At 36.9% G+C, this 15,276-nt stretch overlaps 1 protein-coding gene across 11 annotated transcripts in view; it reads left to right on the top strand.

Moving 5' to 3' along the window:
- Nucleotides 1–15,276, top strand: part of ralgapa1 (Ral GTPase activating protein catalytic subunit alpha 1) — a 311,644-nt gene that overhangs the window by 276,895 nt on the left and 19,473 nt on the right. For 8 of the 11 annotated variants that reach the window (XM_043697833.1, XM_043697826.1, XM_043697822.1 and 5 more), the window contains one exon: nt 7,287–7,411. In XM_043697833.1, the coding sequence (XP_043553768.1) occupies nt 7,287–7,411 (125 nt within the window). Of the gene's footprint in view, nt 1–7,286; nt 7,412–8,140; nt 8,172–11,324; nt 11,723–15,276 lie in introns of those variants that run through there. The other 3 variants (XM_043697828.1, XM_043697830.1, XM_043697831.1) reach the window with 2 other exon arrangements.

The raw sequence follows: 15,276 nt of genomic DNA, 5'->3' as shown, positions 1-15,276 counted from the left end.
CATTGGCCCATCTGATCAAAATCCTGTTGTAATCTGTGGTAACCTTCTTCGCTGTCCACTACACCTCCAATTTTGGTGTCATCTGCAAACTTACTAACTGTACCTCTTATGCTCACATCCAAATCATTTCAGTAAATGACAAAAAATAGAGGATCCAGCACTGATCCTTGTGGCACTCCACTGGTCACAGGCCCCAGTCTGAAAAACAACCCTCTGCCACCATCCTCTGTCTTCTACCTTTCAGCCAGTTTTGTATCCACATGGCTAGTTCTCCCCGTATTCAGTGAGATCTAACCTTGCTAACCAGTCTCCCATGGGGAACCTTGTCGAACGCCTTACTGAAGTCCATATAGATCACATCTACCGCTCTGTCCTCATCAATTCTCTTTGTTACTTCTTCAAAAAAACTCAATCAAGTTTGTGAGACATGATTTCCCACGCACAAAACCATGCTGACTATCCCTAATGCCTTTCCAAATACATGTACATCATGTCTCTCAGGATTCCCTCCAACAATTTGCCCGCCACCGATGTCAGGCTCACTGGTGTATAGTTCCCTGGCTTGTCCTTACCACCCTTCTTAAACAGTGGCACCATGTTCCAGCACCTCACCTGTGACTATTGATGATACAATTATCTCAGCAAGAGGCCCAGAAATCACTTTCCTAGCTTCCCACAGTTCTAGAGTACACCAGATCGGGTTCTGGGAATTTATTCACCTTTTATGCATTTCAAGACATCCAGCATTTCCTCCTTTGCAATATGGACATTGCCACAAGGATTATCACCATCTATTTCCCTACAGTCTATATCTTCCATGTCCTTTTTCACAGTAAGTACTGTTGCAAAATACTCGTTTAGTATCTCCCCCATTTTCTGCGGCTCCACACAAAGGCCACCTTGCTGATCTTTGAGGGGCCCTATTCTCTCCCGAGTTATCCTTTTGCCCTTAATGTATTTGTAAAAACCCTTTGGATTCTCCTTAACTCTATTTGCCAAAGCTATTTCATGTCCCCTTTTTGCCCTTCTGATTTCCAGCTTAAGTATACTCCTCCTGCCTTTATACTCTTCTAAGGATTCACTCAATCTATCCTGTCTCTCCTTTACATATGCTTCCTTATTTTTCTTAACCAAACCCGCAATTTCTTTCGTCATCCAGCATTCCCTATACCTACCAGCCTTTCCTTTCACACTAACAGGAATATACTTTCTCTGGATTCTCGTTATCTCATTTCTGAAGGCTTCCCACTTTCCAGCCATCCCTTTACCTGTGAACATCTGCCTCCATTCAGCTTTCGAAAGTTCTTGCCTAATACTGTAAAAAATTGGCTTTTCTCCAATTTAGAACTTCAACTTTTATATCTGGTCTATCCTTTTCCATCCTCATTTTAAAACTAATAGAAATATGGTTGCTGGCCCCAAAGTGCTCTTCCACTGACACCTCAGTCACCTGCCCTGCCTTATTTCCCAAGAGCAGGTCAAGCTTTGCAGCTTCTCTAGTAGGAACATCAACATAGTGAATCAGAAAACTTTCTTGTGCACACTTAACAAATTCCTGTCCATCCAAACCCTGAACATTATGGCAGTCCCAGCCTCCCAGCTTATTAGTTTAAATCCTCATAAGCAGCTCTAGCAAATCTCCCTGCCAATATATTAGTCCCCTTCCAATTTAGGTGCAAACCGTCCTTCTTGTACAGGTCACTTCTACCCCAAAAGAGCTTCCAATGGTCCAAAAATGTGAATCCTTCTCCCATACACCAGCTCCTCAGCTATGCATTCATCTGCTCTATCCTCCTATCCCTGCTCGTAGCACCAAGAGTAATCCAGATATTACTACTCTCGAGGACCTCCTTTTTAAATTCCTGCCTAACTCTCTGTAATCTTTCTTCAGAATCTCAATCTTTTCCCTTCCTATGTCGTTGGTTCCAATGTGGACAATGACCTCTTGCTGGCCCCTCTCCCCCTTGAGAACATTCTGCACCCTCTCTGAAACATCCTTGATCCTGGCACCAGGGAAGCAACACAACTGGCCACAGAAACATCTGTGTGTACCTCGGAGTAGAGAGTCCCCTAACACTGTTGATCTCTCAGAACCCGACTTACCCCTCATTGCATTGTACCAGTCTCAATACCAGAAACCTGGCTGTTCGTGCTACGTTCCCCTGTGAATCCATCACCCCCTATATTTTCCAAACAGCATACTTGTTTGAAATGGGTAGAGCCACAAAAGGCTCCTGCACTAGCTGCCTACCTCTCTTATCTTTCCTTGAGTTAACCCATCTATGTGACTGTATCTGAGACTTTCTCCCCTTCCTGCAACTGCCATCCATCACATACTGTTGCTTTTGTAAATTGCTTCTAACTGTCTCTCCAACTGGTCCATTCGATCTGATAAGATTCACAACCAACCGCATTTACTGCAGATATAATCTGCAGTGACCCATAAACTCTGTTTAAACTCCCACATCTGACAAGAAGCGCACGTCACTCTACTAAAGGCCATTTTTGCTCCTTCACAACCTACAGACCCAGAAAATAACACCATCTTATTCCTCTACAAAACACTGTCCCATAAAACAGTAATTGCTGCTTCTGGAATCCGAGGAAATCGCTTTCAACACCTAAATTTCTTCAAAAAAAAGGAGCAGCTCTTACAGCCACAATTTTCTCCCATCTTCCATCTTGGATTACCCATAATCCTTACAGTTTTGCATTGTTTACTGTTTAGATCTCTCTTGATTTTGGCTCTATAAAACTTTACCAGAGCCTTCTCTTTAAGGGGATATAACCCCAGCTTCTCCAATCCATTCCATGGATATTGAAGTTTCTTGTCCCTGGAATCACTCTTGTAATCTTTTTCGGCACATTCTCTAAACCCATCACATTTGTCCTACATTGTGATGCTCAGAATTTGATACAGTCGTCCATCTGAAATTGAACTAGAATTTTATATATATTCACCATAGGTCTCTTATATTTGTACTTTTCACCTCTTTTTAGAAAGCCCAAAATCCTGTTTGCCTTTCAACCACTTTATCAACATGCCATCCTCAAAAATATTTGGACGTTTACCCCTTGGTTTCTTTGAATCTGCAACCTATTTAGAGTAGTGCCCTTTATCTTCCCTACATTCTCCCTCCCAAAATGTACCACTTCACATTTCCTTGCATTAAATTTCATCCACAATCTTGTAGTGGAATAGTGCACTTTAAAAGTTTTTGACATTCAGATGGAAAATAAAATAAGCGCATCGTTCCCCTAGTGGCACAAACAAAAAGAGAATCTATTCTAAATTTTACTTTTTATATTAGCTTTATATCTCCATGTTGAAAACTGTTTCTGTCCTTAGTGTTGGTACCAGAAGCCAATATGACCGCAGTACTAAATTTGATTAATTGTAATCATCTCGGATTGTCTCTTTCTGACGTCCTCCAATTTTTAAACTGCTGACGGACCACAAAAATGGATCAAACTACAGAATAGGTTTGAGGAAGGGTCACTTAACCCAAAACATTATCCAAAGGTGCAGTCAGACCTGCTAAGCTTTTGCAGCAATCTCTATTTTTATTACAGGTTTGTTGGTTCTTCATTGGTTTATTTGTTAAATGCACAGAGTAGATAAAATCAAACAGCTCAGAAAAGGTTTGAACACTTTATCCCAGTTCATCCATCCTTTCAAGAAAAAAAATTGTATATTTGAGGCTCTTGGCTTCTCTTTCTCTTGGTCATTCTCTTAGCTGTGTCTCTGGCATTCTATCTGTTTCTTTATCCTGTGAACATGTCTTGTGTTTTGTGAGCATCTATTTGCTAATTTACTAAGAATTTTCTTGACTCTTGTAAACAAAAAATGTTTCAGTGGTAACTTAAATGCTTTCATAAATATTTTTTCATTTTCAAGTTCAGATGAAGATACTATCGTGAATCCAACTGTCAAAACCCATATTGTTTTCTTTTTGATTCCTGGCGCGATCTTATACTACATGATTCTGTTTCCATGTGCAAGACTGTTACCTGATTACTCGTTTGATTTGTAAACATTTGGTGGTTCTTTTTTATGGTAAAGGACATGTTTCAGGTGGAGACTCTGAAATTGTAACTTTTAGCACCATTCTCCCTCTGAATTAGTGGCTACAAAAAAACCCCATCAAATTAGCACCATTGGTCCCTGTCCAAATAAATGTAACAATGCAATAAAGTCAATTAAATATTGTAATATTACAATAATGAATCCTAAATGGTTACATCTAATCATTAAGCAGTTTGAAATATTATGAATTTGTTTTGTCATCAATGTAGTACTCATTATAACAAGACCAACAACAGGCTTCAAAATCATAATACTCATAGATCTAAAAGAATTGGGCATTTTGTCTTTATCAACTTGTCTGGTATAAGCATAAACACTGATGCTACAGAAGCTGGAAGATCAAAATTAAAGCAGCTTAGTGTGACACTACTGGGTGAAAAACAATTGTATTGTTGACTTGCTCGAAAGAACTGAAATGTCAAAATGTAATCAGAAAGCCATGAGGAAATGCTTAGATGATGGCATCTTTATTTATTACTGGGAATTAACTATAATAGAATCAATATAATTCTTCAAAACAGATTGTCCGTCCTTTGTTTAAAGTAATCTTGATTATAAGATTCACTGCAGTGACAACAATTTTCTTGAAAACCCTATCATGTTGGATCCCTTTTGAGATTTGAAACCATTTGAGACCTCGTACCAGTCGTATTAAGATGTAAAACAGCATTTGGTTCGAAGTTAGGATGTTCACAAACTTTGGTACTTATGACCACCCTCCCAAATTAATTAGACTATCGATTCCATTAACAGAATGCACAGCATGAAGACTGGAATTTCACTGCTGATTTTGCCTTTCCCTGACCACCACAAACAAGAATTGATGTGCATAAATACAAGTACACAGTCAGTTAACTTATAACTTCTTGGGAAAAGTGTGGGGATTCTGCTAAATTTGAAATGTTTTGAAACTTTGATTAAAGTGGTTTGACCTATAGTATATATTTTCAGAGTGATTTAACAGAAAGCTATGAGAGATTGTCTTGCATCTTCTGATTTCAGTGTACTTGTTTCAGACTGGGAGTTGGCTGTTGACTTGAGTCATGATATTACTTATGTGGAGCTTTTTTTTATTTACTGCAGAGAGAATGCTATGTTATGAAAAGTGCAGAATAAATCTAAATAGTTTACAATAAATAGAACCAGCAATTTGATATTGTTCTGTAATTAATAATGAAGCAGACTATAAACAAAATCTGTTGCACCATTATTGAGTTCAATCCTCAAATTTGTTTTAATAATTGCCTATGTAAAAACCATAAGTTCTTTGTGATAGTTGCATGTATTTTATTTGAAAAACCATCATGGTATCAGTTGAACCTGTGGCGTAATGAAGTGAATATAAACTAATATCTGCACTATCTTTTAAAAGCTGATGATATTTATTTTAAAAAAGAACAATTTTGGTCCAAAATTGATGTTTCTGGAATGCAGCTTCTGTAATCAGTTAATTTGACCCCATGTATCCCTTACATTAAATACCAGTAATTTTTAAGATATCTACATGATCTCAGCAAGTTCCAGTTTCCATATTTAAAAATTCATTGTACAAACTCTTAACACATTGTTGCTTCCCATTCCCAACTCCAACCTTCTTAACATTATAGTGTTATTCAATGTTTACAAATGGTTTTGCAAACAAAATCAATGTGGAAAAAAAAATTGTGGTATGTTATTTAACACATTTCTTAAAGCATCTGCTACAAGCCATGAAGTCAGCAAATTGTAATTTATTATCTGCAGTTCCAAAGTTACTGCCTATTGCACAGCTGTTGATTTGAATATTTGAAATACTTTCTAACTGTAGGCGACTTGTTTATATATTAAAAAAAGCTTAAACCCTTTGTAACAGCATGTTGCCTTCTGTATTTTAGTGGAACCTAACTTGTCCCTGTTAGCTTTGTTTCAGGTATAAGGGTATCTTAATTTAAAGCTATCATTTTCCACTATTTCACAGAAAAAATATGAGCTGCTGCAATAAGCTGCTGGCTGATGTTTGGATTCTACACAACGTGATACTAAGTAACTTTCTATCTTCATGCAACAGAAAAGGAAGTTATCGTATATTACTGTTGTCCCCATATTTATGACAGAATTATGACAGAAGGTTATTTTACAAAAGTTAATAGATGGTCCCCAATTTAGCAAACGTCCAACTTATAAACACTAGTGCTTGTGAATGCAATCCAATACGGGAGTTGAATTTTAAACACCCGACATATGAACCTTTCCTTACCTCCGACCAGTTGTTTTATATTGAACTGCATTGTGCTTCCAGGGACTGTGTGTACTTATAATGCTTGCTATGCAAATTAGCACTACAGTTATAAAGCTATTTGACCTGTACTTCTGTTTTCGTGACTAGTGTGCTTGATTATTTTCACAGCTAAATTTTGAGATTGGGGAAAGTGGAATATAGATTCCTTTGTGATCTCAGTTTTCCTCAACTAAAATGAATTTAAGCAATTTATTAAGTTCTAGTTACTAAATCTACCAAAATAATACTGCCCCCTTTCATTATTTGATTGCTAAGTAACTTATACAATTTCACAGGGCTATTAACTATTAGTCAGAGAAGCCTTATTAATTAGTCTGAGGACTGCGATTGTCAGTTGTAATACAGAATCTCAAACGCTAGCAATATAACTCTGCCATTCATTAATTGAAATTCCTCATTTTCCTTAGTCTTTTCTGTGCCTCCACATACCTGTTAAAGAGTACAAAAAGGGATAGCTTCCCTTCTTGAAGATTGAAATGCATTAACGAGAGAATATGAAAATATAATACAATTGTGGTGAAACGGTTAAAAATTGTGTCCCAATACATGTGTGAATCTAACCGGAATGGAGGTGTTGCTTAGTCCCGTGTGAATCTTATTACACACCTCCCCGTGTGAATCTTCTTATCTGTATGTAACCAGAATGGAATGTGTTTTTTAGCCTTGCTCTGCTGTTATGTCAGCTGGAAAAGTCTCCAGTTCGGTGAGTCTGCTCCGGGGTTACGTTTAACCACCGAGCGTGGGATAATACAATTCAATAATTCCAATTGTAAATTCTACTAAGGTACCAAGCCAGGACTCCTCCAAACATTTCTTATGACAGAAACACAAGTTTCTAGCAATGATTAAAGTGTACAATTGACTGCTTTGAATTTAGTATACTGCTTTAATTGGTCTGTTTATACTTAACTCAAATCTCAGCTATGAGGAGCGAGCTCGATACCTAGAAACCATTGTGCAACACCACCAGGAGCCAACCACTTTTGAGGATTTTGCTGCCCAGGTCTTCTGTCCAGCCCCTTGTCACAATATACCATCTGATCCAGGTAAAAGCAAATATTTGATCTTGCATTTGACTTTGTAATAAATTAATTCCCAAAACAGTTCCATATTAGTTTTTTTGTTATTTGTACAATTTGATGAAAAAAATGTATAATATTGCTGATATTTTAATTGCAAATACTTCTATCACATTTTTTAAGGATCAATTTCTCTGTGTATCTTTTTCCTAACTTTAATTATGGTGTTGACAATCTAGAATGCCTGGATGAAATTATTGGTAACTACAATTCATCTTTACAACTTTGTTGGAAAATCATGATATTAATGTAAATCTATTTATGCAGAGCTGTTTTCTGAGTTCACCAAGATAGGCAAGACGGATTGACCTCTCAATAGAATTCTTGCAAATAATCTATAATTTTTTTGAATATGGGTTTTTTAGTCTTTGCATTTTATTTTACATTGGATGGGGAAGATTAAATTCTGCCTTTTTAAAAAAAAGACTCCAAGGTCTTGTTGATAGCGTTTCCTAAAATATGTAAAAAGCCATTTTTAAAACTTTGACCAAAAATAGAACAAATGAAAATTAAAATGTTGCATCATTTATTGGTACTTGCAGATTTGTCTTATAGTCTGGGTTTCTGGTATTCATATCAAATTGCAATTTCAACCTTATTGAGGTTTATAAAAGTGGCAAACTCAGCCTTCCTATCCTGTACATACCTACCATGTATCAAAGTGATTATTTTCATTGTTTTATTTTCCTCTTTTAGATCATTAAAATGTCAATTCTATAAATCAAAGGTAAGATTCAGTGACAGAGTTTATGTTCAGGTTACTTCCTATCAGAGCACTAAACCCTTAACAGTTTGAAGCAAATTTTTCTTATGCTCTGTTCACACTAAAAGGGATTTCCCCAAGTCCTTTATTTTGAAGTATGTTCTTGACTAAAGAGTACACTAACCAGGCCTGTACACCATACTAACCTTTCAGTACTGAAATATATTTAACAATCCAGTCTGATTTGGACAAATAACATTGCTGCACTCTTTTGTTTCTCTCTTGCATGAATCAAAAGCAACTCCATTGATGCATGTTTATATTTAATATTTACTGTTTAGAACTAATAGCAGCAGAAAGTGCTACACAGAAAATAAGTTTCTCGATTGGGTAAAATCATTAATGACATTTATAACTAGAACAACATTTCGACATTTCACTATCTTTGAGTCTTCTTTAACATTTATTTTGGTAATCTCAATGCAAATCTCAATTTTGGTAATCTCAATGTTTCCCTTTTGTATATTTTACAAGGTTTCTCTTTTAAAATATAATAGCTTTATGGCAAAGTAGTTTGGAGTAATTACTCGAGCTGAGTAATTACTCAAGGAAATGTTGATACACGTTAAGATCAACTCATTGCTGAAATCCTCCAAGCTAATAAACAAATATCTATTAATTTAACTTCCACAAATTGTAATTCCTCCAAGCTGATTTCCAAATGATTTAAATAGCACTGTTTCAAGAAACATTCTAACCCAGGTAAACAACAGTGAAAGTTAATCATCGTTCTTTGTAAGATGTGAAACTTATCAAAATAGTTTTGATTAGATTACATTACAGTGTGGAAACAGACCCTTCGGCCCAACAAGTCCACACCGACCTGCCGAAGCGCAACCCACCCATACCCCTACCCCTACATTTACCCCTTACCTAACACTACAGGCAATTTAGTATGGCCAATTCACCTGACCTGCACATCTTTGGACTGTGGGAGGAAACCGGAGCACCCGGAGGAAACCCACGCAGACATGGGGAGAACGCGCAAACTCCACACAGTCGGTCGCCTGAGGCGGGAACTGGCGCTGTGAGGCAGCAGTGCTAACCACTGTGCCACCGTGCCGCCCACCTGAAGACCTTCAAAAAAATTATGAAATATACTGCTATTATTGAGCACAGTCTTAAAATTAAAGTAATATGTCACATGCATCTACAGTAAAATACAGGTTATCTGAACATACTGGGATGAGGTGGTGCCAGTAAATCAGAAATACCAGTTAACTCTTTGCAGTTTGTGGTAAATGTAGGAATGAAACAGAAAAACATGCCTTGATGTATGCTGCAAATTGCAGGTGCTTAGAAGCTCTCCAACTTTGATTCCTTCCACTCCAAATACTGATGGAAAAAATACTTCAATCTTCAGCCACTCCTTTATAATCACAAAAAAGTAAATGATAGCAGTATTTTATAATATAATAGTGATTCTTGTTCATGGAACATTCTAGTTGAGGTGCTAGATAACACAATTTTACTGTATTTTAGACTGCAAACTTTTAAACATAAAGACAGCAGCTGTAGTTCCATATGTTTTGAAAGACTTTTTACGCTAGTATAATGGAACACTTTGGAGACAAATCCTATCAAAACGTTGTTCCAATTAGCTGATGATTACAAGAACAAAAGCATATAAAAGGCTTTTGAGCAGGAAATATGGGAGGTGGGGAGGGCGGAGAGCAAAAAAGATTTTGTTTTAGTAACTGCTGTCAGTTGAGACTTGTTGTCTTACAGGGCTGTGTTAAAATGTTGAATGACTTCAGAAGTAAGTTGGATAGACACTTGAAGGAAATAAATTTACTGGATTGTGAGGGACATAGTGAGGGATTGGGACTGACTGGATTAGTTTATAGAAAACTGGCACAGATTCAATGAAGAGAATAGCATCCTTTGTGCTGTTATGATTTGAATTCATTAGCACTTAGCATGATTAAAGTACACAGTAGGAATATATCATACAGTTTTATCTAATTATGAAGTACAATAACAATTATGATATCTGAGAACTTTTGCACCTTTTTCTATAAAGAAACAGATAAATTTGTCAAAAATAGCATATTATGATTAAGCTAGTTTAATGAACATTGCATTACTTGATTTATTACGTGAATAACTAATAGCTTATTAATAATATCATGGAAACTGCATATTTGATTTAAACTTGATAAATGTTTGAAGATCTTAAATTAGAAGTACACTTTACCCAATTAAATTTTAATTTATAGCAATTATGCAATCTTTTTAAATGAAGTCAAAAATCATCTTATTTTAATATTAAAAGCCTATTATCTAAAATTGTTAAGTTGATCTTTATAATGTTACCACATGGTCACATTGTTGCTGATGACAAGATGAAGGTGAAATCATGACAATTTGCAACCTCCCATGAATTGGTTTCATTTGGAAGAAATAATATGACATATATATGTATTGTACTGAATTTAATATGTATCCAGAAACTATGTTTTCCTACAAGGCAGTATTTCTTATTACTTTGTCTTTATAAATCCTTTTAATTATTCTGGGATATTTTAATGAAAATTTCAAATATGGAATCTAATCTAACTGTAGTTTGTTTTCTAGATTAGTTTCTTTATAGTTTGTTTGCTTTTAGGTTATTTTTCTTTTCTAAAGAAAGGAAAGTATGGACATAAAGTGAGTGGCAAAGCAATTTAAAGGGTTGTCTTATCGTGTAGGATAGGGAAATGTACAATCACAACAAGTTAAAGCAAGATAAATGGTACCTACTACTTACAGAAGGATCCAGATGCCTATGAATAGTGAATCAATGAGAGAATTATCTCATTGTTCTTTTAAACAAAAACAAATAAATTAAGATTTATTGACTTCCTTCCCCACCTATCTTTCATTATAGTTACTGCTCCTGGATGTTTATAATTTGACTAACTTCAGAAGTAACTTTGAAAGAAAAGGTCTGACTTTTTTTTTCCTCTACTTCTTTTTCTTTCCTCCTTTTTGAACCACAGTCTCATGGACACTGGCAAGCCCCTGTACGTTAACCTAGTAGTAGTTTATAATGTCTGAGCTTAGACTGCGAATAGCTAGACACTATTTCACTGGATGAATCATCATTGTAGTGACCCATGTATTCTTAACTTACAGCCACTCATCCATCTTTCCAGCAAGCTTCAAGATATAAAAAGCAGGAATGGAAGTGCTTTGAACATTTGTTGTCTTTAAGGACACTGCAGCCAGTTTTAATGCCCCTGACCCTTCCCTGAGACTAGCTAATTCAGAACATGAGGGCTTTGCTATATTACTTGGTATCTCATCAGAGTTTATCCACGTTGCATTAGGTGAAAGTAGCTTACTTTGTTTACATTTGTAATTTCAGTATTGGTACCCTAAAATCTTAAAATATAGCAATGTCGGTGGTGCTGACTTTGCAAACGTATGTAATACACAGGATGTTCTACAATCCATGTACATACAATCTTGTTTATAGCTTGTTGATTTGACTGCCTATAAATTAAATGTATCAAAGAATGAACATTTTTCTTGATCTCTCTTTTAATCTTGCTTGTACAAATCATTGTTTCAATTTTGTGTGAACCATCTTTAGTGCAGTCCTTTTGTGTAATTCTGAGTCTTCATGCTATTTAAACCTGAACTGATATATATTTCAGTTGGTGATAATTTTTATTCCAATATCTATCATGCCTCCTATATGTCTTTGCTAAGCTGACCATAAGTCCTTCATAGGTTTTCATTTTTCACCCTTCAGCAATAGTTTTTATTTTCTTCTCCTGGCGTAATTTAATTTATAATAGCTATGCAATAATGTTGAGTGCTAGTATAATTACTAGTAAAGGAAGTTTTGAATATAACTGGGAATCCATGACAGCAAAGAGAAAAACTGAACAACTGCAATTATCATAGACTATCAGGGTGAAGAGTTGCCACTAATGTAAAATTTTTGATTGAGTCATAAAATTGCAGTAGGATAAATATATATAAATATTCTGTGCAATTCATATTGCCCATTAGATGAATTTAATGATAGTGAGAATCTTTCAAAAGGTAGGTAAATACATGGAGCTAATAACACAGTTTCCAGAAAAGAGTCTACGCTCCATCCTGTTTTCGGTAAACTTAAGATTCTGGGAAGTAGTTAAATAACTGTGATCATGATTGAAGTTTAGCTTTGTGACAATTTAAGTAAGCTGTAATAAGTATTATATCCATTGGCTTATTTTGAAGCTGATGCAGAAGATAAAGAAGCAAATTAAGAATTTTTAAAGCTCTTACTAGATAAGGGGTAGTAAGATAAACTTTAATCAATAATTTTTGAGTTCAGACCATTTTTGTAAGAAAATTAGAAGGTAATGCCAAATAAAGAGAGATTGGGTGAATGGAGGGGACTAGGGGAGCAAATTGTAGTGAATGAAAGGAGCATTAAATCCAAATGAATAGAGCAAACTTCAAAATAGCCCTCACATTGACAAGTCTCTTGTACTTGGAAAGATCATGGTGTGTATAGTATACAAGTGTACAATATGTTCCTAATTTTGCATGAAATTGAAGTTTCCGTATTGGTATCACAGAATTGCCACAGTGTAGAAGGAGGCCATTTGGCCCATTATATTTGCATTAGCTTGGAGCATTTTAACTTTGTACCAATCTACTCCTCTCTTAAATGCTTACAATTGAATCTGCCTTCACCGCTCTTTCAAACAGTGCGTTCCGTACCCCCTACCTCCATGATCTCCAACATGGAGATTTCAGTCAACTGGTTGATTGTTGAGACTAATCTCACTGCCAACTTGTGTGCCCTCCTCATGCATGTCTCCAACAGTTCTTTTCACCACCCACCTGCATTCCATCACCATGCACATGCCAGTCATGGAATCCAGGGAAATAGTGAGGAAACACATCAATCTGAGAATGGTGCAGTTGAGAAAAGGAGCAAGTCAAAACAGTCAGGGCAGGAAGGAACAAAACAGAGAATGAGGTAAATTAAACTGCATTTATTTCAATGCAAGAGGCCGAACCAGGAAGGCAGATGAGCTCAGGACATGGTCAGGAACAGGGTACTGGGATATCATAGCAATTACAGAGACGTGGCTCAGGGATGGGCAGCACTGGCAGCTTAAATGTTCCAGGATACAAATGCGATAGTAGTGATAGAAAGGAAGGTTGGTCAAGCGAGTGGTTGGGGCGGGTGGGAGGGATTGGTATTTTTTGATAAGTACATTACAGCTGTATTTAAGGGGACATGTTCCTGGGAATATGTCCAGGGGAGTTATTTGGGTGGAAATGAAAAATAAGAAAGGGATGATTACCTTATTAGGATTTTATAGATCTCCCACTAGTCAGCGGGAATTTGAGGAACAAATTTGTAAGGAGATGTCCCTTATCTGTAAGAATAGTAGGGTGGTAATGGTAGGGGATTTTAACTTTTTAACTTTCCAAACAGACTGGGACTGCCATAGTGTTCAGGGTTTAGATGAAGAGGAATTTGTCAAGTATGTACATGACAATTTTCTGACTCACTATGTGGATGTTCCCACTTGAGAAGCTGCAAAGCCTGACCTCCTCTTGGGAAATAAGGCAGGGCAGGTGACTGAGGTGTCAGTGGGAGAGCACTTTGGGGCCAGCAACCATAATTCTTTTAGATTTAAAATAGTGATGGAAAAGGAGAGACAGGATCTAAAAGTTCAAGTTCTAAATTGGAGGGAGGCTAATGTTGATGGTATTAGGCAAGAATTGTCAAGTGTTCACAGGTAAAAGGACAGCTGGAAAATGGGAAGCCTTCAAAAATGAGATAGCGAGAGTCCAGAGACAATATATTCCTGTTAGGGTAGGTGTAGGGAAATATGGATGACTAGAGAAGTTGAGGAATTGGTTAAGAAAAAGAAGGAAGCGTATGTCAGGTACAGACAGGAGAAATCAAATGAATCCTTAGAAGAGTATAAAGGCATTAGGAGTATAGTTAAGAGGGAAGTCAGGAGGGCAAAAAGAGGACATGAGACAGCTTTGGCAAATAGGGTTAAGGAAGGAGAATCCAAAGAGATTTTATAAATACATTAAGGACCCAAGGGTAACTAGGGAGAGAATAGGGTCCCTCAAAGATCAGCAAGGCAGCCTTTGTGTGGAGCCACAGGAGATTGGAGAAATACCAAATGAGTATTTTGCAACTGTGTTTACTGTGAAGAAGGACATAAAAGACATAGGATGTGGGGAGATAGATGGTGACATCATGAAAAGTGTCCATATTGCAGAGGAGGAGGTGCTGAGTGTCTTAAAGTGCATAAAGGTGGAAAAATTCCCAGAATCTGATCAGGTGTACCTGAGAACTCTGTGAGAAGCTAGAGAAGTGATTGCTGGCCCCTTGCTGAGATATTTGTATCATCAATATCACAGGTGAGGTGCTGGAAAACTGGAGGTTGGCTAATATGGTGCCAGTATTTAAGTAAGGTGGCAAGGAAAAGCCAGAGAGCTATTGACTGGTGAGCATGACATTGGCAGTAGGCAAGTTTTTGGGGGGAATCCTGAGAGACTGTATTTACATGTATTTGGATAGGCAAGACTGATTAGGAATCGTCAACATGGCTTTGTGCATGGGAAATCATGTCTCGCTAACTATTGAGTTTTTTGAAGAAACAACAAAGAAGATTGATGAGGGCAGAGTGGTAGTCATGATCTATTTGGACTTCAGTAAGGCATTCAACAAGGTTCCTCATGGTAGACTGGTTAGCAGTGTTAGGTCGCATGGAATACAGGGAGAACTTGCCATTTGGATATAGAACTGGTTCAAAGCCAGAAGACAGGAGGTGGTGGAGGGTTGTGTTCAGACTGGATGCCTGTGACCAATGGTGTGCTACAAGGATCGGTGCTGGATCCATTGCTTTTATTCATTTATATGAATGATTTGGATCTGAACATAGGCAGTACTGGTAGTAAGTTTGCAGATGACACCAAAATTGGAGGTGTAGTCAACAGCAAAGAAGGTTACCTCACAGTACAACAGGATCTTGATCAGATAGGCCAGTGGGCTGAGGAGTGGCAGATGGAGTTTAATTTAGATAAATGTGAGGTGCTGCATTTTGGAAAG

Source organism: Chiloscyllium plagiosum, chromosome 10 (assembly GCF_004010195.1).
Source record: "Chiloscyllium plagiosum isolate BGI_BamShark_2017 chromosome 10, ASM401019v2, whole genome shotgun sequence".
NCBI classification, from domain to species: Eukaryota; Metazoa; Chordata; class Chondrichthyes; order Orectolobiformes; family Hemiscylliidae; genus Chiloscyllium; species Chiloscyllium plagiosum.
The sequence above is the reverse complement of the archived record's forward strand: the minus strand, read 5'-3'. Positions and strand labels throughout refer to the sequence as shown.